Here is a 22272-nt window from a genome sequence, read left to right on the forward strand (position 1 = left end):
GAATGAGAATTCTCAAAATGTCAGTACAGAAGGCACTGCAGAACAGAAAAAGTAAGATTAAGTACTTCAATTGATATCTACTTTTTTTACACAAGAGGGCAGCAGAAACCAGCAGCTATGTTTCAATCTTTTATGTTTCAAAAATTGGCCTATGTGTTTTTTGTAAAAGATAGTAGAATTTTTAGAGAGATGAGTAGTGGAGAAAGAAAATGCAAATTTTTTCTGAAGCCACAATGAAAAACAGACTGAGTACAAAAAATAGTTTTAGAATGTTTACTAAAACATTTTGTATATTGCATCTGCGCTACTATAATGCAAAGAAATTTTATTTTTATCTTGAAAGATGTAGATCACTATGGTTTGACAGTTATTCCATTTCAGAGAGAGATTTAATTTTTCCCTCTTATTTAGATCATCGAAGTTATATAAAAATAATGAATCTGTTATTTTAGAACACTGAAGTTTCACTGAAGAGATATAATAAGTGCATAGTGTCTCTCACTTTTGAATTTCTGTTCTGGCAAAGCTTCAGTATCTTGAATGACATAGTGGTAATTCTGAAATGTGTGAACATCTTGATAGATTTAACTTGTGGTTAATATCTCCCAGTAAATTGAGCTGGGAAATATTAACTATTTTCAGTGTTGATACTAAGGAAAATTAGAAATCACATTATTCTGGGAGACAGAATGCCTCTGGGAGGCAAAACAATGACACATTTTCACAGACAGACTAATCCCACAGAAGCCATGTCAAATGATAGCATTGAAGCAGTTCTTTGTGGACTTTAGGTTATTGAGAACGTCTGTTATATAGAGTTTTTATTCTGGTTTTTCTTTAGTATGTGAGAGACCCAAACCTTTCAGTCCTGATTCTGTAACCAGGAGCCATCAATCATAATAACTTTGTTTTGGAATTGACTGTGTGCTGAGGCTCAGTGGTTGATTGCAAAATGATATTCTAGTTCTCTTTAGAACCAGTTTTGCCACTTGGGTTTAATTTATTTTGAAAAATCAATCTGGCAAAAATGCTTAGACTTCATTTATTAACAAGCTAGTGCTTTGTGGTTCATGCTTAACTGCTAGTATTCAAAGTGAAAACTCAAGCAAATAAATCCATTCATATACTTTTATATTATTATTATTGTTGTTGTTGTTGTTGTTGTTATTTTATTAATTTATATCCTGCCTTTTTGCCCCATGGGCACACAAGGCGGCTTACAACAATAAAAATACAAAAATAGCAATTAAAAACAATTAAAACAGGTGCACATAATTAAAAAATCTAAAACAAGCCCCGTGGATTCTAATATAAAAGAGAAAAAAGAGAAAGAAAGCCAGCCAGCCTGTCAGCAATTAAAAGCTTTTTGAAATAAAAAGGTTTTATAGACACAATGTAAAACTTCACCATGTATAAAAGGACTATATATGCTGTGACCTTGTGAGTAGGTGTACACACAACAAATTAAAGTAGTATCATTTGTGACACAGAACAGATTAGATTGCCAATTCTGACTAAAAGTTATTTCTGGAGATTTTTTCCTTTCAACATGCTGTAGTGTTGGAAATTCCTGGGGCCTTGTGCTTTTGGTATTCACCTGCAGATTGATGCTAATACCTGGAGACTCTAGTCTAGGCCAAGGGTGTTATGTTTCATATAACAGGCTGCATAGCATTCATGGTCGCTGCTGAGGAAGTAGCATCATTAATCAGATGACCTGAAATAAGCACTTTGTTCTCACATAGAAACTCATTAGCTGCAAATGACAGAAGAGAAAATGTGCAAATTTATTCATAATTTCAAGATATGAGAGAGCCCAATTATCATTCTGGGAGAGCCAAATTATAATGGCGGCAGGATAAATTGCTTCCAGGGGTTGGTTCTGGCCCATGGGCTTTGACACCCCTGCTATAAGCCAATCCTGAAGGGTTGTCATCCCTAAGAAGAGGGTAAGACTGTTATTTGATCTGCAAGGGTGCCTTTGAGCTCTAAAGACACATTGTTGTAGTGATATTAATAAGGAAATTTACCAGGGGCAAGTTTACCAGCTTGTAACATTGCCAGCAGCACACAAACGTAAAACCCATGGTTTTCAGCATGGTCATTGTAATATCTCAAACTGCCTGAAGTTTTTCCTCTGTTGAGGGAATAGGCTTTTTTGAGAAACAACTTTACATTAGAGCAGTGGTTCTCACATATTTAGCACCGGGACCCACTTTTTACAATGAGAATGTGTTAGGACCCACCAGAAGTGATGTCATGACCGGAAATGACATCATCAAGCAGGTACATTTTTTTTAACAATCCTAGGCTGCAATCCTACCCACAGTTACCCAGGAGTAAGTCCCATTGATATCATGGTTAAAAGCATATATATAGTAGCCTGTTAAAAGTACAGATCTGTAACATATCCCCAAATGCAGTCACATACCATGGCAGCATCAAGTCTAATATATTAAAAATTAAATGTTGAAATGAATGGGGACCCACCTGAAATCGGCTCACGATCCACTAGTGGGTCTCAATCCACAGTTTGAGAAACACTGCATTAGAGAGTTGATTTATCAGAAAGTGAATAGTGTGGCTGTAAATTGAGTACAGAATTAATGTACTAGTTACAAATATATATCAGTGAGTTTTGTGGATTTTAAACATTAGCAGGAAAGCAGAACAATAATGATCTATCCAACGTGAAGCATATTTTGTCTCCCATTTCAGTGGGAGAGCATATTACAAAGTTTAAATATCACCTGTTGAAACAGAATTTGAAAGTGACTAGATTGTGCTGCAATTAGGTTATAAAAATAGTACTTTCTTCAGTGAATAAAAATATCCTTAGAGAAAATATTGTGACTTGCAGCATCCTGTATAACTTTAGAGACGGTTCTTCAGACAAGTAAAGAAAGTATCTTTGTACTTTTACAAATTATAGGTTATAAATCCAAAATAGTTCTTTAGCCAGACTCCTCTAAAAGAAGCACTAAAATTGAACCAATTTCTGCTTGGCATTTGTTAGAAGAATAAAAAGCAGACTGTTTTATTTTTGAAGATAAAAAATAACAATGTTTCTATTATTATTTTCTCTTGTATATAATTTTATTTTTGATAATCTGAAATCATGTTCCCATTCAAAGCAGTGTATTAACTGGTGGGAGGAGGAAACAACCTTAATAGTGAAATGAAATATAGTACTAAAAAAAGAGAAAAGTTTGCACTAATATGTGTAAAGTTCAACTTCCAAACATGTGCTACCCAACTAACACCTCCTAAACAAAGAAAAACACCCCTGAAGTATTAAATGAGCATGTTTGTTTGCCCTGCAAGCATTGCATTTGCACAGAAGATAAGTAAGTTTATTAGTGATATGGAGGTGTAGTGGTTTGGGAGGTGGACTTAGACCTGGAAGATCAAGGTTCAAATCCCCCCTCAGCCATGACGCTTCCTGGGTAACCTTGGACCAGACACTTTCTCTCAGGCTCACCTACCTCAAAGGTTTATTATGAAGACAAAAGAAGGGGAGCAGCTGTGTACACTGTCCTGAGCTCTTTGGAGGAAGGGCGGTGTAAAAGTGTGAAAAAAATAAAATAAAATAACTTTTAACGATATTCATGAATGATAGCAAAGTAGGTCAGACAATTCAAAAAAACTACCTACCCAGGCTTCAAATTCATTGCAGTTGTGCTGAAGAATGCCAATATTATAAGCCTTGGAACTATTCTTAATTTTTATATTAATGTTTATGGCCTGCCTTTTAACAATGCAGGTAAAGTATGGATCATTAAGCAACAAAAACATACAGAATCAGTAAAAATTAATCCAGGAAGACCCAACTTCAAAAATGCCTTCTATAACAAAATTGTCTTGATTGTCCACTTAAAAACTGGGGAAGTCATTACAACTGAAAAGCCCGTCTTCCTGGTTCTCAACACCCAAGCATCTGTTGGCAGCAGGACTGCAAGGAGGGCCTCACAATCTGAGCACAGTTCCTGAGCAGATTCAGATAGGAACAGGAAGAGCAGGAGGAACTTCTGACAGAGGCCAGGGCTAGGCTGTTTAGAACTTTGAAGGCTAAAGCCAGTACCTTTAATTGAGTTCAGAAACAAATTGGTAGTCAGTGAAACTGACAAAAGACTGCCTTAAAATGGCGTGTTCTCCAGTGGTTTTCACTGGTACTTCACAATATGGTAAATAATATTTCCCCATTTAGGTTTTTCAGGAGGCAGTGTGACTTGAATTGTTTCCATACAAGCCATTTTCTTAAAAACTGCCATAATTAATTTACATAGTTATTATGGAAAATGCAGATGACATCACTGCCAAACAGTTACAGAGTGTTACTCTCCCTTTTCTTTTTTAAATAATTTTTAAAATATCCAATAAATAGATATCCTCCTTTGTAGTGGTTTTCTGAATTTTTAACAGCAAGTAAAAAGACATGCAGATGGACAATAAGGATTGCAAAGGAGAAGGGGAGGGATAACAGAAGACGGGCTGGCTGGCTGACAGAGAATCTAGAAAGGGATTAGAGAGCCACAGATGCAAAGTCAATGTCTGCCAAGCAAATGCTGACCCATCTTCTTCCACTTCAGGGTATCAGATGCTCAGATAAGGAAGCTCCTATTTCAAGTTTTGTCTGATTTTTCTCTCATTCAAACACAGGCAGAGCCCTACTCCAATAGTATTGCCAGCCTGGTGAGAACTGTTCCCTCCAAGCTGTGCAGCAAAAATCAGGGCCCTTTGCAGCTCCTGTCAGGGCTCTCAGGAGCTTGGTGATGATGTAATCGCTGAGCACTCTGGAGCTGCCACTGTGCATTACAGGAAATATTGTTGGTGAATATTGGACTGGGTCAACTCTGTCAGCACCGAGTGGTCTCAGATGGTTGGGAGTATAAACAGGATGTTACTTGAATGTGAGAGTCACTGTGTATTTTTGGAGATTTACCCCAGATCTCCTGAAATAATTATTGTAAACCTGCTCGAGGTGCAAAGAAGAAATGCTTTGCTCTTTCCTTCCACCATGAATCAGGGACTGGTTGGGGGAAAAAAAACCTAAACACTGACACATGGAAGGGAATGGGGGAGGCAGTGCTTTTCCAATAGAAACACTCCAGCCCTGGGTTCTGGGCAGAGCACTGGAAATGCAATGTTCCCTACCTGCTTCTCACAGCTCAGCCCACAGTGTGGTGACTCCCTGCATTCTGTTTTTTGACCTCACAAAGTATGAAAACTTAGACTTTGTCATAGGAGCTTAACCTCGAGAACAGACTATCGCTGTGGTTTTCAAACTCTTCAGGAGTTTGAAAACTGCAGTAAGTCCTTGCAGGGAAGGGAAGGGAGACAGCGGGGGCGGGGTGATCCCCAGGTGATCCCCAGGATTGTGTCACTCAGGGGGGCTGAAGGGACTGGGATATACTTACCAGTCCCTGCAGCAGTGTCCTGGGGGTGTGGGGAACTCTGCACAAGTGTCTGCAGGGCTCCCCAACGTTCTAAAAGTGAAAGTGGAGCAATCGCACTCCACTTCTGGTTTTGCAGAGGTGGAGTATGATCTCCACTTTCACTTTTAGAATATTGGGGAGTCCTGCATATGCTTGTGCAGGGCTCCCTGCACCCTGGGAAGGCTGCCTCAGGACTGGTGAGTACATCCCACTCCCTGCAAGCCCCCCTTAGCGACGCGATCCTGGGGCTTGCGTCTCTGCCTTCCCCCTTGCCCCGCTCTCTTACGGGGTCAGAGACCAGGGGCTTCAGGCTAGGGTGTTGCGATGTCCTAGTTTGAATACCACTGGACTATCAGGTAGATAATTAGGAATTTAGAGCAAAATATTATGGAAAGATTTGTCCCTCTCAAACATTTGAATATCATGTTGCTAACATGGCTGGAGAGATTAGTCACAGCTAAATAGAAGCACTTGTGAGGACACAGAATGAGATGAGGGTCTCAAGAGATGGAGAGAGGAGGGAAGCAGGTACTAACCAAAGGCTAGGTGGGTTCAAAATTAGATAGAGTAGTTTGAAATGGTACTCAACTCAGCTATTCATTTTAAAATATTTGTTCCACATTTCTTGCCTTAAAGCAGCCCAAAGTGGCTTCCAATAAAACAAACCATAGTAAAACACTATATTAAACAGAAACGTGAATTAAAAGGCAGCATTAATAAAACCAAATTCCCCATTTTTTAAATATATTTTATTTTTATATGTATTTTCTTTTTTCTGAAAGCAGTCAGAAATGTGGGATGTGTTGAAGGAAGCTACCTTGTGAAAGACTAACTTTCTAAAATGAGGAAATGTTTATTAAGGAAGCTGACAAAATATTGTGGTGTTAACCAGTAGTTTCATTGAAGGACTCTATGATGTATCAAGCCACAGTGTTTAGTCATTAGAAAGAATAAACTGAATGCTTTTTGTGTTACCATGTCTTCCCTTAAAAGAACTGAACAATGGTACAACCAAATTGCCTTGACTGAAACTGTTACAGGACCTGTTAAATCGTTTATTTCCTGGTAGGGAACTGATGATGAAAGAGAGATTCACTAGCTACAAAGGGTATTAGTCTACTGAAAGCAAAAGCAACATTAAGGGTAAACTGCTCCAAATTTAATCCAATTTAAATTATCTTCTAAATTTTTTTATTGCCAGTATTCATTATTGACAATGTTCAGACATGGTACATTATGGATTAAATTAGGGCTTTTCAAACTGGGGCGTCGCGACACCCCAGCCTGTGGGCCCTGGCCACTTTTACCTTAAGGGGTGGGGGTAGCCTGGAGGCAGGGAGGAGGCAGCGGCGCAATCCCCAGGATCGTGCCACTCAGGGAGCTGCAGGGGCTTGGCTGCATGTACCTGAGCCTCCTGCAGTCTCCTGGGGTGCAGGGAGCTTTGCGCGACCTTCTGTAGGGCTCCCTGCAGCTTCAGAAGTGAAAGTGTAGCGATTGCGCTCCACTTCTGCTTTAGCGGAGGCAGGGCGCGATCACTCCGCTTTCACTTTCAAAGCTGTGAGGAGCCCTGCAGAAGGTCGTGCAAGGCTCCCTGCACCCCTGGGAGGCTGCAGGAGGCTCAGTTGTGTGCAGCCAAGCTCCTGCAGCACCCCTGAGCGGCGTGATCCTGGGGATTGTGCCGCTGCCTTCCCCCTGCCCCCGCTGCCTCCCCCCTGCCCCCACAAGAACAGAGTGGCTCAAACTCTCCAAGAGAGTTTGAAAACCTCTGGATTAAATAGTGTCCATAGCATCATCAGTGACATATAGAGTTGTTACTCAAGTTTATCATTAGCAAATGAAGTCTACATGAAGTTACACATTTTCTCTATAAAATCCATCCTTTGACACTTTTAACTGCTCTGACGTGTAAATAAAGCCTTTTCTCATGTTCTCTCACGTTTTCATACACCCTGTGTCTCCCACATTTGCTCTACCAATACTTACTCTTATATACACACCATGATCTTGCAACCACCATAAGTTTTTAACTTACACAATTTACTAGCAAAAGTCCAGTATCAATAGTTCAGTATCAAAACATAGTTATAGCAATGTGATCTAAAGGGAAAATGAATCCTCCTTTACGAAGACCAGGATTTTCCTTGTTCGGAAGAACACCATCCTGTCACCACTTGGAAGGAGCTGCCTTTTAGACTTGCTGTTCCTTCTTTTCACCCGAATGCCTCATAGGTTTCACTTATTTTGAGATTGATCAGTTTATTACACCATACACAGTCCACTTCTGTGAATGATTATTCAGTCACACACCAACAGTATAACATAATGACAGTGCTGCAAAGCACAAGAACAAACTTTCCATTAATTCCTCAGGTTCATAATAGATATTTTCCCTATCTCACATAGACACCTACCTTGCACGCCCTCTCATTATTGCTTTGCAAGACTTTCAGTCAAATCTCAACTAAAAATTTCTTGATGAGATCTTAGAGGATGCCAACCATGTTATGCAGGAAGACCACCTTTTATTTGGTCCCAGCTAGAGTCCACAAATGCATTCGCCATATATTTTGGTAACCCCTGTGCTTTCCCCAGAACCGAGGCCTCCTATCCTGAGTTTTCCATCCTGCACTGGGAACTTGGATTGGGAAAGTGTGTCTCCCTCACTGAGATCTCAAGCAGAGGCTCAACAGGCACCTGCTGGAGATGCTCTGGAAGGTTTTCCTGCTGCTGGCAGGGGGTTGGATTAGATAATCTTGTGGCAGGGGGTTGGGCTATATGATCACTTCTCACTCTAGGATGCTGATGCTGTATGTAAGAGAGTCAGATACTGATCCCTCCTGTCTTCTTAGCTAACTGGCACATGAAGATGACATAGGAAGAGCAGGGGATTCTGGTTCTGATATGTATATTGCATTTTCTGTTATTTAGTTTAGTGTTTTTGTTTGATTTAGTAATATGATTTCTTGGAAGGGGGACTGCAATAAAAATAACTTAATATACACTGCATTCTGATTGGAAAGTAACCAAGAATTCCAAATGAAGAGAGGTGAAGTATCATCCTTTTTCTTTCCAACCTACAATAAAACTATTTTTACTTTGCACCAGGTCCACTTTGTTTGGTTTAGTGTTTTCAAACTGGCAAGCAGCCATTCTCTTCTAAAGATGCATGCCTTGGCCACTATGGATTACCTTGTGTAAACCAGGCAGGGGCTTGGAGTCATTATTAAACAAGACTTTATAGGAGCTTCCCAACATTTAATATTCTCCTTTTTCATGCAAGGATGTAATTTAAACATTAAATGAATATATTTCATTACAGCTGCAAATTTCCCAAGTTAGTATGCTGGGAAGATTTAAGGCTTGTTGATGTTTTTCTAAGCACTGAAGGCGCCACTTAAATTTGGAACAAGCCCAAGTTCTCAGTAAATGAATACTTCAAAAGTTAGTCAAAGTTTGTTCTTCTGAATCTGGGAATTCAAGAATATGAACTATAAAGTTATATTTGAGTAAAAAACTAAGGCCAATCCTTAAAGCCTAACCAGTTCAGGAAGCTTTTAATGCTTTTCTACTTTGTCTTTTAATGCTGCTGTGGAACTAAGTCACTGAAAGTATTATTGGTTGTATTTTGTTTAACATTTTGTTAGACTCCAGATGGCATAATTTAGAGTTCAGTATTAGTGTTTATTTTTAAAACTGAAGTCATTTGTTGAAACATGGGTCGTGCCAAAGATCGCTTGTTTAATAATTGCCTCATCCAGCGGATGTTTACAAAGAAAAGGTGAATCTGAGGGGGAGTATTTCACCATAATTGGAATACAGTCCATATGTCAGTGTATAAAGGAGATTCTAATTCTTTTTGAGCGTCTACCCTTTAAATGTTAAAATCCATGCAGTAAGTTCAATATTAAAAATGTAATTCCCAGCTTGAAAAACCATAAAGTCTTAATATAGGTGGAGCCTATTTATGTGCTTGAGTTCCATTCTGTGACCCGGCGCGATTAAGAAAAAATGCTAAATTCCATAGAGTTATGCAAATACGCTGCAGCCTGACACTTCGGATGGAAGGAAACTAAGGCAGCAGTTCTCAATTGCTTCCCCTCCTCCTCAGGTGGGATGCTGAGCTTTTAAGAGTCCAGTCCTATACATTTCTACTCAGAAGTAAATCCCATTGTAGTCAGTGGGGCTTACTCCCACAAAAGTGTGGATCAGGTTGTAGCCTGAGAGCCCAGTCCTATGCCTGCCTACTCAGAAGTAAGTTCCATTCTAGTCAATGGGGCTTACTCCCAGGAAAGTGTGGCAAGGATTGCAGCCTAAATCTCATGCTTTATTTGCTGGGAAGCCTTGCTTGCTGGGCTGTTTTGTTTCCATCGGCTGGAGCATGGAGAGCCTGCACCATCTCAGTCTGAAGGGGGGAAATTCGGGAAACACTCCCTGGGTTTTTTAATGCAATCCCTTGCCCTGTTACTACCGCACCTGCCCCTGTGTGTGTGTGTGTGTGTGTGTGTGTGTGTGTGTGTGTGTGTGTGTGTGTGTGTGAGAGAGAGAGAGAGAGAGAGAGAGAGAGAGAGAGAGAGAGAGAGAGAGAGAGAGAGAGCACTCTACCTTGCTGCACGTGTTCTGGCTACAGAGGTTTTCGCCCCCCCTCCCCTCTTTAGCCTCTTTGCTGGCTCCGGGGCTCCAGGAGTGTTACTGTTCCTTTGCAAGGGGAACCTCCTGCATGGCTTCAGGGCTATTTCCTTGCCTGTTTGAGCCTTTTTGCAGTGTTTTGGGCTGCCTTGAAACTCGAGCTAGACGCCAGCACACGGCAAAGGAGGCAAAGGTGTATGTGACTTTCCGTTCCCGCACCCGATTCACTTTGAGACAAATCTGCAGATAAAAAAATCCGTGGATAAATAGGTTGCACCTGTAGTTTTACTAATGTAACCTTTATGGTTACATTATACTTACTGTACATTATACTTACTGTAATGTAATGTATACTAATGTAACCTTTATGGTTACATTATACTTACTACAATGAATGATAATGATTCTTATCTTTTTTTTTTTTTTAGGTCCAAATGTTTTCGTGGGAAAAAGGTGCATGGAGAATATGACATCAAAGTTGAACAGGTACTAATTAAGCAATTTTCTGCTGATTTTACATGTGTATCATGACTCAGGACCTAGACTTCCTACTGTCAAAGAGGGCATTTTTTGAGACACTCATCTTACTGCAAGACTTCTAAGCTTGCAGTTAGTCCACATGGTTGCTGAAGCAACGTTCCAAGCCATCTACATCTTGGCCTTGTATCCAACCACACTTTTAACTAACCCCAACACTGATCATAATCCTGACCTTCTACGCTCATAGTCCTGAACTTTTGGCTCTTGCTAAACATAACCACTATACTCCAGTATACCCAGTTGCAAACACAATATCATAATTTTTTTCCTGTCTCTATACCTTTAAAATCCTGTACTTAAGACTATCAAAAATGGAGTGAGTTGTTCATCAACCAGATATAAACAACCTATAATGAAACTGAGGTCCAGTATAAAAATAAATATATATTTTCATAAAACCAGTGTAGTAGAAAGTGTGTCTCTGTAGTTGATAGGTTCATCATTTCTTTTTTTAGCTATTGAGACTTTTCTCTTATATTGTACTTTATTGTAATGCTTATATTTTAGTCTTTGTTGATAACCACCTTTGGCATCCCATTTTTATGGGAGGAAAGGCGGGATATAAATATTTTAAATAAATAAAAATATGAAGTCACATAGATTACCATGACATAGCTGTAGTTAATGGGCATGTAAAATCATTTTAGTGCTTGGCAAGATGATTAAGAATACCAGGGTGCCCTGGAGTGAGAGAGCATGTCTCAGAGTAGCTTTGTTGCCTGGATAGGCTTTAATACTGTTCTAGACAATGGATATGCTGTTTCTGACTTTCATGTGAAAATGTTTCCTAAAGTGTTTTATTTTCTAAATGCAAACTCTTCTGGTACAGAAAGAGCTTCTATAACAACGTATCCTGGCAGCAAGTGAAGTTATACCTGCTCAACTTCTCTCTGCTGTGCAGCTGTAAAGATGAAGTTAGGAGCACCAATTAGTATGTCTCAGTAACACCTTAAAATATATATGAAACATCTAATGTAACAGTTTTACTGTATGCACATCCTTTTGGTTTTTTTGACAGGCACAATTTTCAGAAGTCAATTTGATAGCTCACGCTGATGGCAATTATGCAGTAGATATACAAGCATTCCGAAATGGCACTAAAGTTGTCAGGTAAGTTTTCCCCCTCAAAATTAAGTCAAGACAAATAAATAGAAAGCATGACTGTGAGCGAGGGTCTTCAGCTAGAACTAGGACCCTTAAATGCAACATGCATAGACTGTGCCTACCTCCGTAATACAACACTTTCGGGATCAGTGGTATGTCTGATAATGCAAACACATTAGGTATTTTTCATCTTCTTCCAGACAGTTCCATGATTAACCATGCTTGACTATGGAACATAATTTGACTGGCAAAGACATTTAATTTATGACTCAGAGAAATCCAAATGGCAACTCTTGCTAATTAAAATGAGGCATAAACTGCCTGAACATCTTCCTGAGCTAACCCTCCTGAGGTAAACAAGAACCTTGCAAAAGCGATCCTGTGTTAAAAAAGCTTTTCTGTTCCAGAAAATTCAGAGACTAAGGCCCAAATCCTAACCCACTTTCCAGCACTGGTATAGCTGTGCCACTGGGATGTGTGCTGCATCCTGCAGTTGGGGGGCACTCGTGGAGGCCTCCTCAAAGTAAGGGAATTTGGCAAAACAGTTACCAACTCTGACTGAAGTGATTCTTGGATATCTCCAGTTAAAATCTCCAGGTCTGCATTTGGTAGTCACCTGGGGATTGATGCTGATTTTCTTGTACATTTTTGATCGAACAGGGCAGAGGGACTTGCAACCTTAAGCACACACTTCGTCTCAATTCACCTTGAGTAGTTCATATCAGAATCTATTTTGTCAAAATTGCCTGTTTAAAGTAAACACCTTCTTATCAGAAAATATCAGATCCATACTAGATTATTCTTTTTCCTTTTCCCAATTTAGGACACAGTCCTAACCCACTTTCCAGCACTGACATAAGGGCAATGTAGCTCCTAGATAAGGAAACAAACATTCCCATTCCAAACTTTGTATAGAGAACTTATGCCCACTCTAAGCTAATTAGTTCCCCTGGCTCAAACCCCAGCATGCTCTAGCGACATACAAAACTACTATTGACCCTTCCCCCCCCCCAGCTAACAGGAAGGTAACCAATATGTGGCTTGCCTATGGAGTCGCAAGTTCCATCCTTCCGGCTCTCCAGCAGCAGCTCTTCCAGGTACAGCAGTGCTCTCTCTATCCAGCAGCCTGTGGCCGCCCTGTCCCAGCAATCTTCAATAGTCCTGCCGTCTGTCTGTCTGTCTGTCTGTTTGTCCACCCACCCATCAGTCAGTCAGCAGGTCCGCTAGTCCATCATTCAGTCTGTCCGTCCATCAGTCAGTCAACAGATCCTCTTTTCTCCAAACCTTCTTCCTTCTGCTCTCTCAGTCTCTCCAACCTCCTTCATTCTACATCCACACCCTTTTCCTTTGTCCAGGTGCTGCTTTTATCACTGAGGGCCCTGTTGCTGCCAAGTGGCTGCAGCTGTGCAGCACACTCACTGTAATCTAAGGCCTTGGTGTTTATCCCAGGCTTCCTAGACCTGCCAGAGTAAGGGGTCACTGTTGACACCATACCCTGTCTCCTCGATGGATCTTGCACATTTCCATTACAGTAACATATCTGTATTCCCTTTCCAATAAGCTTGTAACATCACTACTTCAATCAGAACCTGTTTAAATAATTTGGAGATACTGGTCCATGTGCCTAGTTCTAAATGATCTGAGCTCCTCTCCCAGTAACAATAGTTTAAACACTATACTATTTTATGAAATGGCAACTACTAACATTGATTTTCTAAAGACCCAATCCTATTCAACTTCCTAGCTCTGATGCAGCTGCAGTGTAGCCCCGAGGTAAGGGTACAAATGTTCCCCTACCTTGAGAAGGCTTCCATGACTGCCCCCCAATTGTAGGATGGAGCGCACGTCCTGTTGACATGGCTGTATCAGTGCTGGAAAGTTATATAGGATTGGGCCCTAAGATTTACAGTTTCTCCATGCCATCTGCTCAGGCACATTGCAGCTGAGCAGCGCAATCCGAAAGGCTTTGCCACTGCTTGGTGTAGCTGTGCTGCTGGTGGGTGCATCGGTGCCAAAGGAGCTACCACTGCATCCTGAGGCACCAAGCAGCCGCCAGAGGTCACCTCAGGGGAAGGAGACTTTTTCCCCCTTCCTCCAGGGAAAGCCCCAAGCCCACAATGGGGCCTTTCAAGTCTCCACCCACTATTTTGCCAGTGCAGAATCGAGAGATTCCATGTCAGGTCAGAAGGCCCAACATGGAGTTCAGAAATCGGCAAAGCAGAGCTATGCTGGTCCTGCCCCAATCCCATCCCGGAATGCCTCCCCTGCCCTGGAATGCTTCTCCCACCCCCCCAATCCCTCATTGCCACCCAGAGCTCTTACCTAGAGCGCTGGGCTGGTGTCAGTGTTGACTCAGTGCAGGGTGTTGCAGACATGTCTTACAGCACATTTGCAATACCCAGCGGCAGCACTGGCCCAGCTCAGGTTTGGGCCCTGAGAAGCTAGGGCAGGGAGGAAGCAGTTGCTTGAAAGTAGTTTGCACCACCACTGTTTGAGAAGGGTTCCCCCACCTACCTGTTTGGGGAAGTTCATGGTCCCCATAAAAGACTTTTGTCTTTCAAAGCAAAACACATCAGAGCCCAAGGCTGTGTTTGCTGAGGCTATCCACTTTCCCATACAAGCAACTCAAGAAACCCCCATCAATATGTGCATTGGTGATGCAAACTACTGCTTCCTCCTTAGCTTGTTTCTCAAGTTGCAAATGAAGGGTCAGCCAGCCCTCCATACCAAGGGGAGTATTGACCCCCCCCTTCAGAAATGGGATTTGAATCGTCCAGTCTGGCACTTGCATATGCCATCTCCCAGGAATATTTGATTATGCTCAATATTTGTTGAAACCATTTGTTTGCATTTTCTACTTACAACCTCATGCTTAGTAACAAAAATGTTGAATGTATATTTTATTCCTTAAAACCTAAAACTGTTTACACTTGTGTTCAAAGTATTGTAAATGCCTAGTTGTGTTTTAAGATAATTTATCCAATTAAATAATAATTGAATGAAATCTTGTGAAAAATGGTTTTAAGTGCAATAAGAATTTTTCATTTTGATTACTGCTTTTTAAGAATTTTTTTTTTTTTCTGGAAAACTCCCTCCTGAAATGCAAAAATGCTGTAAATAAGGGCACAATCCAGACCTGAAGCTGGGCCGGCGCAAGTCCCTTGCTAGAAAAGTGCTAGAAAGTACTTTCCCACCACTCTGAAGAGAGTTAGACTAGCTTACAGACTTGCATCAGCCTCCCCACACTGCCATGGGCCCCAGGGATAGGTAGTTTTGTGTCGGCCAAGCTCCGCCAACACAGGGGTCTGGGGGTGTGTGTGGGAAGGATGGGAAAAATACATGAAGTCTGGGTTTTCATAGAGAGGAGATGAGGGTGTGTAGCTTTCCCAGCCAGCTAGCTACCTTCCTTCCTGCCTTGCTGGCCCTGCAAGCACTACCTACCTTTTTCTGCCATTATTCAGTTCTTTCTCAAGGATCCCTAAAGGTCTTGTTGAATGCGCCTAGGGGTACATGTACCCCAGGTTGGGAACCACTGTTCTACTGGTATGTTGTTTACAGTGCACTTACTCTAATAGTGTTTACAGAAAGGTTGTGAAAGCCAGAATTAAAAAAGTTAAAGAATAAAAATGTATGTTGTGATCTTTTACTATATTTTTAATAACTTAGAGACTGTACAGTTCTTAGGTAACAATTACTGGTAGGTTATTTTTCAGGATCTGGCCTCAAGTAAAATCAGAAAAACTGTAGTCATAGTTAGACACCCACCTAAGTTTAACCCCCCCCCCCCCCTTATCCGAGGGTCACAGAACATTCCATGATTTTTGGCTCAAAATCTGCCCTCGACTTCTCTGTGAGATTGACTTATAGACAAGTATCTTCAATGGGTGTGACAGCTTCTTGTACTTAATGAGTGGGGCAGAATCTGCACTTCCTGTTCTTTGAAATACTACCTGAGACAATTTGCTCAAAGCTATTCCAAAACAATTTAGCTAGTTTGTAAGCTGTCACTAGCCAGTCATAAACTATACGATTTGATAGTAGAAATGGGCCCTCAGTATCCGCAGGGGTTCCATTCTCAGCCTCCCCCCGACTGTGGATACAGAAAACCATGGATAATGAAATCTGCTGTTTCAGCCCTGTTACACCCTCCAAAGGTGACCAGAGTTCTGATTCGTTCACCTCCAGAGGGTTTTTTTCAGAATGGCAGTTTCCACCAAAGAAGAAACTTCTTTCGTATATGTTTTTTCCCATGTAAGGCATTATATGATTAGATTATATTAGATTATTGTAACGCGCTTTATGTGGGGCTGACTTCATGGCCTTTTTAACATCTTTTATACATCTTTTAGTTGCTTTTCACAGGTTTGATTCCTCTAAGTACTGCTGTTTTATGCTCTTTTATTCTGACTTTTATCTGACTACTGTTTTTATGGGTTCTGCTAATGTGTTTTTTAATGTGTTTTTATCTGTTTGTGAAATTATGTTTTAATCTGTTTTATATGTAGTTAGCCGCCCTGGGTCCCTTTGGGGAGAAGGGCGGGATAGAAATAAAGTTTATTATTATTATTATTATTATTATTATTATTATTATTATTATTATTATTATTATTATTATTATTATATGTTTTTTGCCTGTATAAGGCATTTGGAGGCCCAGAGAAGCCACTGGAGGACTTCTCAGAATGCCTTATAAGGCATATAAAAGTCAGAATGCCTTATAAGGCATATAAAAGTCACTTCCACTTTCCCTCCAGAACTGCGGCTTGTGCTGGTTTCAGAAAGCCCTTCAGAGCTGACTGGAGCACAGATCTGGCTGCCTCCAGGAGGCTCAGGTTGGGCCAAGTCTGGCTCTACGCAGTTCTGAGGGCTTATGTTGAGCCCGATCCGCAGATATGAAGGCCCCACCTGTATTGTACATTAAAAGAATGTGCCTACTTTCTCATGGAATCTGGAAGAGAGTAGAAGATTAGTTTTGGCATTAACCTACAATGTTAAGAGACCCAGTTTACTACTTAACTATAACAACCAGCACAGCTGGAGTGTGGGTTCAACACCCCAAACCATGATTGAAGTCGGAATGTAGTTAATGTCTGTGTTTAATATCGGGGCAGACCAACTCCCTTTTTTCAGTTCCAGTGTAACCAGATAATGATCTTGAGTTTCTTCCTCATGCTTCAGCATAGAAATACCCTAAAAACAAATATTCAGGCAATAATTCATCATACCCTTTCCTAGATGAAATGTAGTTGTCAAGATAGCAAATATAGATTCCATAAACAGAAATTTTGTTTTTAAATGTGGCTTTTCCAAAAACCTTGGGACTGTATTTTCTAAGCACATACAATAACAATCCCATGTAGCTTTGAGCGCAATCCTCAGTGCTCGATTGGCCAGCGCAAGTTCTTTGCACCTTCCAAGGAGTGTCACAAATGTGCCATCAGACATGTTTGTACCTCCGGGTGAGTTGGCTGCGTCAGTGCTAGGATGCACATCGGCCCAAGGAGGACATATCCAGCCTCCACAATAAAGGAAGAAGGTAAGTTCACACCAGCCTGGGGAGGCCGAAAGGGGTTTGGGGAGGGTGGGGGGAGGGCATAATGGGAGTGTTTCAGGGTGGGGGAAGGTAGGTAGGTGGACTGGGCCTGGGAGGTGCATCCATCTCTTAGGCCAGATTCTAACCCCCCTCCCAAGCAGCCCAGCATTACACTGGGCTGCTTGCGACTGCACCAGCGATTTAGCTGGCACAGATCCAAATAGACCCACTGTCATTGGGGCATTGCTCAGGATAAGGGAAAAAATATCCCCTTACCCCGGGTTGCACCACAGCCACATCCTAACCAGTGCTGGATATGGTGCAGGCCAGTTGTCCTGTCTATTCCAGAGCAGGTTAGGATTGGGCTGTTTTTCTTTTACTTCAGGAGGTGATAAAAGGAATAGAAAAAAGCCTTTATAACAGTTTAACATTATATTATTTTTAGGCTACCAAAGTATGCTCTATGTCATATTATGTCATAATATTTACAACAAGGGTGGCCTAGGCCAGTATTATTTTTTTCTTATTACAGATAAGGAAGTGTGACGCGAGTGGTTTGCTTAAAGTCACTTACAGCCCAATCCTAACTTGCACTGAAACAGGCAGACCAGTAGGCTTGTGCTGTATCCAGTGCAAGTTTCAGTCTGCTCATGGGTCAGCCCAAGGCAAGGGGAGACTTTTTCTCTTACCCCAGGAAGAGGCACAATAGACGCAATAAGGCTACTTGGATCTGTGCTACCAAAAAGAAGTGGAGCAAATTGAGCAGCCCAGGACTGCCACGAGCCCCTCAGGAACAAGGCTGGGATCTGGTATCAGTGCTGGAACCTTGCCCTGCCTCCTGCTCCCCACCTGCCTGAACCCAGGAACACCCACTGCCTGCCCTCCCCACCTTGAAATGCCTCCCTTCCATCTCCTCCCTGCCCCAGCCAACACAAGCTCATTGTCCCCAGGGCCCGCATGAGCACGGGGACACTGGCACACATGTGTGCCAGCCTATCTCCCCTTATGTTGGCGCAAGAGTGCTTCATGGCATCTTCACAACAAAGTTGGGTCGGCGCAAGGGGCTTTCCTCAGCCCAAACACACCTCTGGATTGCTCTCTTAATGAGTTCTTGGCAAAGTTGAGATTTGAACCAGGAAATTTTGAGTTCTTAGTCAAATACAGTTCTTAGTTGCTACACTATACTATCTCATCACAGTATGAAACAGTTTAAAAGCTGATTGACCATTGCTGCTAAGGCAAAACAGAATGTTAATACATGTGCAGTGGATTGAGAGCGATTATCTTCCAGAACAGGGATGGGCAAATCCAGGGCAGCTTGAGTCGTGTCACAAGTCTCCGCCCCCATGACTCGAGTCAAAAACAAGTCCTAGTTGCCCAGAGCGTTTTTGCAACTCAAAAAGACTTGAGTCATGAGTCTTTTTGTTACATATGTCAGGCATGGAAAACAAAAATGGAACTGCTGCTGGGGATGTGTGTGTCAGAATTTTATTTAAACACTCCCCTGCTGCCCCATCCCATCTATAAACAGGGTGAGACGGACTCAGGGAGAATGGGAACAGAAGTGGCAAGAGGGAGGAGGGTTGCTCTCTTCTGCACCTTTTCCATTTTCTCTAAAAATTTTATAGGTCATGAAGTTTTTTTCCTTCCAATCCACCATATGCGACTTCATAGCAAGTTGCTGTAAAGTACCCAACATGCAAAGCAGCACTGCAAAGAAGCATCCTTTTACTTCATCTCAAAATCTGCTTGCTACAGAACTCTAGGATATGCATTCACGAGTTCTTATGGGAAAAACTCTCTATGAGATACAAAGGCCTGTTGTTCCTCCCATGAATATCACAGAAGTATTGCACGGGTTTTCTTTTCTCTGTTCATGTAGCAGGTGGCCATGTGTACTCAGATATAAGGCAGAACTAGATGTTTTGCAGAAGTCCATGCAAGTTTTGTGCAAGGTTTTACACAAGTGTGTGTCTGTGTATCCTGCTCCTCCATTGCTGAGGCTGCATGCAATCTGAAGCAGAAGAGCATGGGGGCTTTTTAAATATTTGCTTTTGTGTTATTTTTCCTACTGAACATATCTTCCCAAGCTGATTTTATCTTTGCTGGAAAAAGATGCAGTACAGAACTTGATTATTTTCTTCACCTGAAAACCAACAGAGATAAAATATTTTTAGGGGGAAAGAATGGTACAAGGGGAGTAAAGTTTATGCGTTTTAAATGTTGTTATCTGCCTTGGGCGTCCTTCTGGGAGAAAGGTTGATTACAAATCAAATAAATAAATAGCCCTTCTCTCCTTGAGCTAGTCTTCAATTTCAAATTTTAGCCTCACCATGTTCAGTGTATGTGTGTGTGTGTGTTTAAAGATGAGTGTGTATATGGAATGTTCTGAATTCTCAAAAGTGCTGTGAAAATGCTAACTTTCATGATTAAGTACTGATGGATAATGCTAGAAATCTACCAGCTGCTAAGAATCCTCTATGGCTTCCCATTTTGGACAATATTCTGATTTCTCATCTCTCAAATGATTCTGAAGAGCTGGTGTTGTTGATGCATCGGGTAAATGCTGAGCTCACTCACTCCCACTGTCCAAGGCCGGCTTGCCTACCACAGTTCCCAGGGGGTGTGTGTATCAGATGCGGCTGCAAAAGCCCGCATCGCAAGGAGGAATACACAGCAGACAGCAGCGTCCTTTTAAAGCTGATATTTACAAGCAGATAGCAGGCAAAAAAAAAAGGAAAAACAAGCATGGGTTCCAGCAAGGGTTACCCTACCCTTGCAAAGTATTGAGCATACTAACAAAGTGCTCCACCAGCAGCCTTCCAGTGACTCCCCCCTTTTGGCCAGTGGTGGCTGCTTGTTTTTATTCCCCTGCTGGCCAGTAGGTTGCTGTGTAAGGCTAGGCTTGGGCTAATCAGCCCCACCCAAATCCAGCTAGGTGTATAGTCATTCAGCACACCTGCTGAATGATTCAGCATAGGCTTTGGTAACCTCTGCTGGGGCCTGTCTTTGGTAGGCCTTCTGTGGCACAAAACAATCCAGGGTTCTCCTCCAAGAACTCCTCTCCAGGGGATAGAGCACATCCCTTGACAGGTGTAGTATATTAGCTAATGCACTGAGCTACTGACTGGAAGTCTTTAGTCCTATTCTCAGCTGTGCTACAAGCTCACATGGTAGCCTGCGTCAGTCCTTGTTTTCTGCACCTCACTGCCATCTACAAATTGTGGAGAGCCTGACTTAGCTTATAGAATTGTCATAAGAATTCTAAGGTAACGTGTGAAGTGCTGTGAATACTTAAAAATGCTATAAAAATTATTATTTCATTCACACAGGTTAATACTAAAATCAAGTGATTAATTTTGAGTTGTATCACAGGAAATTAGATTAGCAGCTGGTGTGCTGTGGTTCAACAGCTGTAGAATCTGTTCAACGAATGAACAAACCTCTTAGTAATAAGAAGTAGTAATGAAGTCAATTTTGTGTGGGCAGATTTGTTTTTCAGATTATAAAAATATCTCTGGAAATGCTTAGTACTATGGCTCATCTGTTAGATTATTTGACTAAGGTTGTTTGTTTATTTAAAACGCCATCAATATTTGTGGAGGCTTGTCTTCAATATCACTCAACATTTCCTGCCTCTTCAGAACAGATGATTCATTATAAATAAAATTCTCCATTGTATGACTTATTAGGTGCAACTTGTGTTCCTTTGAAGGAAATAGCAAAACTCTTTCAAATTCAAATGTTGTTTGCAGGACTGAATTAATCCTTCCATAGAGCTCATCCAGTCCTACTGTGGCCTCAGCACTGGAGGGGCCCCAATAAGTCCTAACAGCCCTATTTCCTTTGGGCATGCATACAGTGCAGCACAGTCATGGAGCCAGTTTGTTATGGGAATGGGATGTGCCTGCATGTGTCTTTCATACCAAAATGGTTTGGTGTGATCAATCTTTTGCATGTGTGTGCAATGGTGGAGAGAGTGTTCTGAAATTTCCCATATCAGCATGTGATTGTGGCACAAATGATCAAATCTGTAATAATTAGAACTGGAGCCAAATTTCGGATTGTTAAAAGTTGTTATATTATCTAGTGTAAATATAAAATACATACCATATATACTCACCTATAAGTTGAAAAATTTATGCCTAAAATAGAACCTGAAACCCTGGGTCAACCTATACCCGGGTCAATACAGTAAATACAGCAGAAACTTCTGGGAAGCTTATGGAAGCTTAACAACTGTCTGGTGAAGTGGGGTGTGTGTGTAGAAATGGGCTAGGGGGTAGAGAAAAAGGAGAATTTTTACTAGTAATTACGGTATTCAGAGGCGGCCCTTTTAGCCTCTTCAGACAGGAAGAGAAGTGAAGGCGCTTATGGGAATTGTAGTCTGTATGAGGGTTGCTGCTATTGAAGTGCAGTACTGTACTCCTCGCAAAGCCTCCCCACAATTCCCATAAGCCCCTTTGTCTCCCAGTTTGAGGAGAAGGTAAAATGCCTCCCTTTTTTTTTCTTTTTGCTGCTACCTCAGAACTGTTCCTGATAAGTCATTTTCAAAGAATTTCACAGACACCCCCCAAGTTGAGGGGTCTGGTTTTGAAAACACCAGGGTGTGATCTTCATTTCCCTCTGAAACAAAGTCCCAGGCTTGGGGTCGGCAACCTGCCATTCTGGAGCCGCAAGCGGCTCTTTGAGCCTTCGGCTGCGGCTCTGTGCGGGGCCAACCCGTCCCGGGGGAGGGGCTCGCCCCTCCCACAACGCAGCTGCCGCTCACCAGCCCGAGCATACGGGCTGCGGCTGCGCCCCATAGGAGAGGGCGCGAATGGCTGGCGGAGCAGCTCCTCCGCCGAGAGCGAGCCCCTGCCCCCGCCGCCGCACGTTCCCTCCTGCCGGAGCCGCAGCCCGAGGCTGTGCGTGTCTCCTCAGAAGTAAGTCGCATTGAGCACCCTGATGACCCCACTTCCCACAAGCAGCCCTGACCCCAGGGAGCCAAGGCAAAAGCAAGCAATTGAGTGCAGCTGCTCTGTCCTCCTCCCA

At 42.0% G+C, this 22272-nt stretch overlaps 1 protein-coding gene across 1 annotated transcript in view; it reads left to right on the forward strand.

Annotated features, from left to right (window-relative positions):
- SYN2 (synapsin II) overlaps positions 1 to 22272 on the forward strand; it is a 256351-nt gene that overhangs the window by 112223 nt on the left and 121856 nt on the right. Inside the window, exons 2-3 of the mRNA XM_066614412.1 lie at positions 10490 to 10547; positions 11620 to 11711. Of these exons, the coding sequence (XP_066470509.1) occupies positions 10490 to 10547; positions 11620 to 11711 (150 nt within the window). The remainder of the gene's footprint in view (positions 1 to 10489; positions 10548 to 11619; positions 11712 to 22272) is intronic.

This window comes from Tiliqua scincoides, chromosome 2 (assembly GCF_035046505.1).
Source record: "Tiliqua scincoides isolate rTilSci1 chromosome 2, rTilSci1.hap2, whole genome shotgun sequence".
In the NCBI taxonomy this organism is placed as follows: Eukaryota; Metazoa; Chordata; class Lepidosauria; order Squamata; family Scincidae; genus Tiliqua; species Tiliqua scincoides.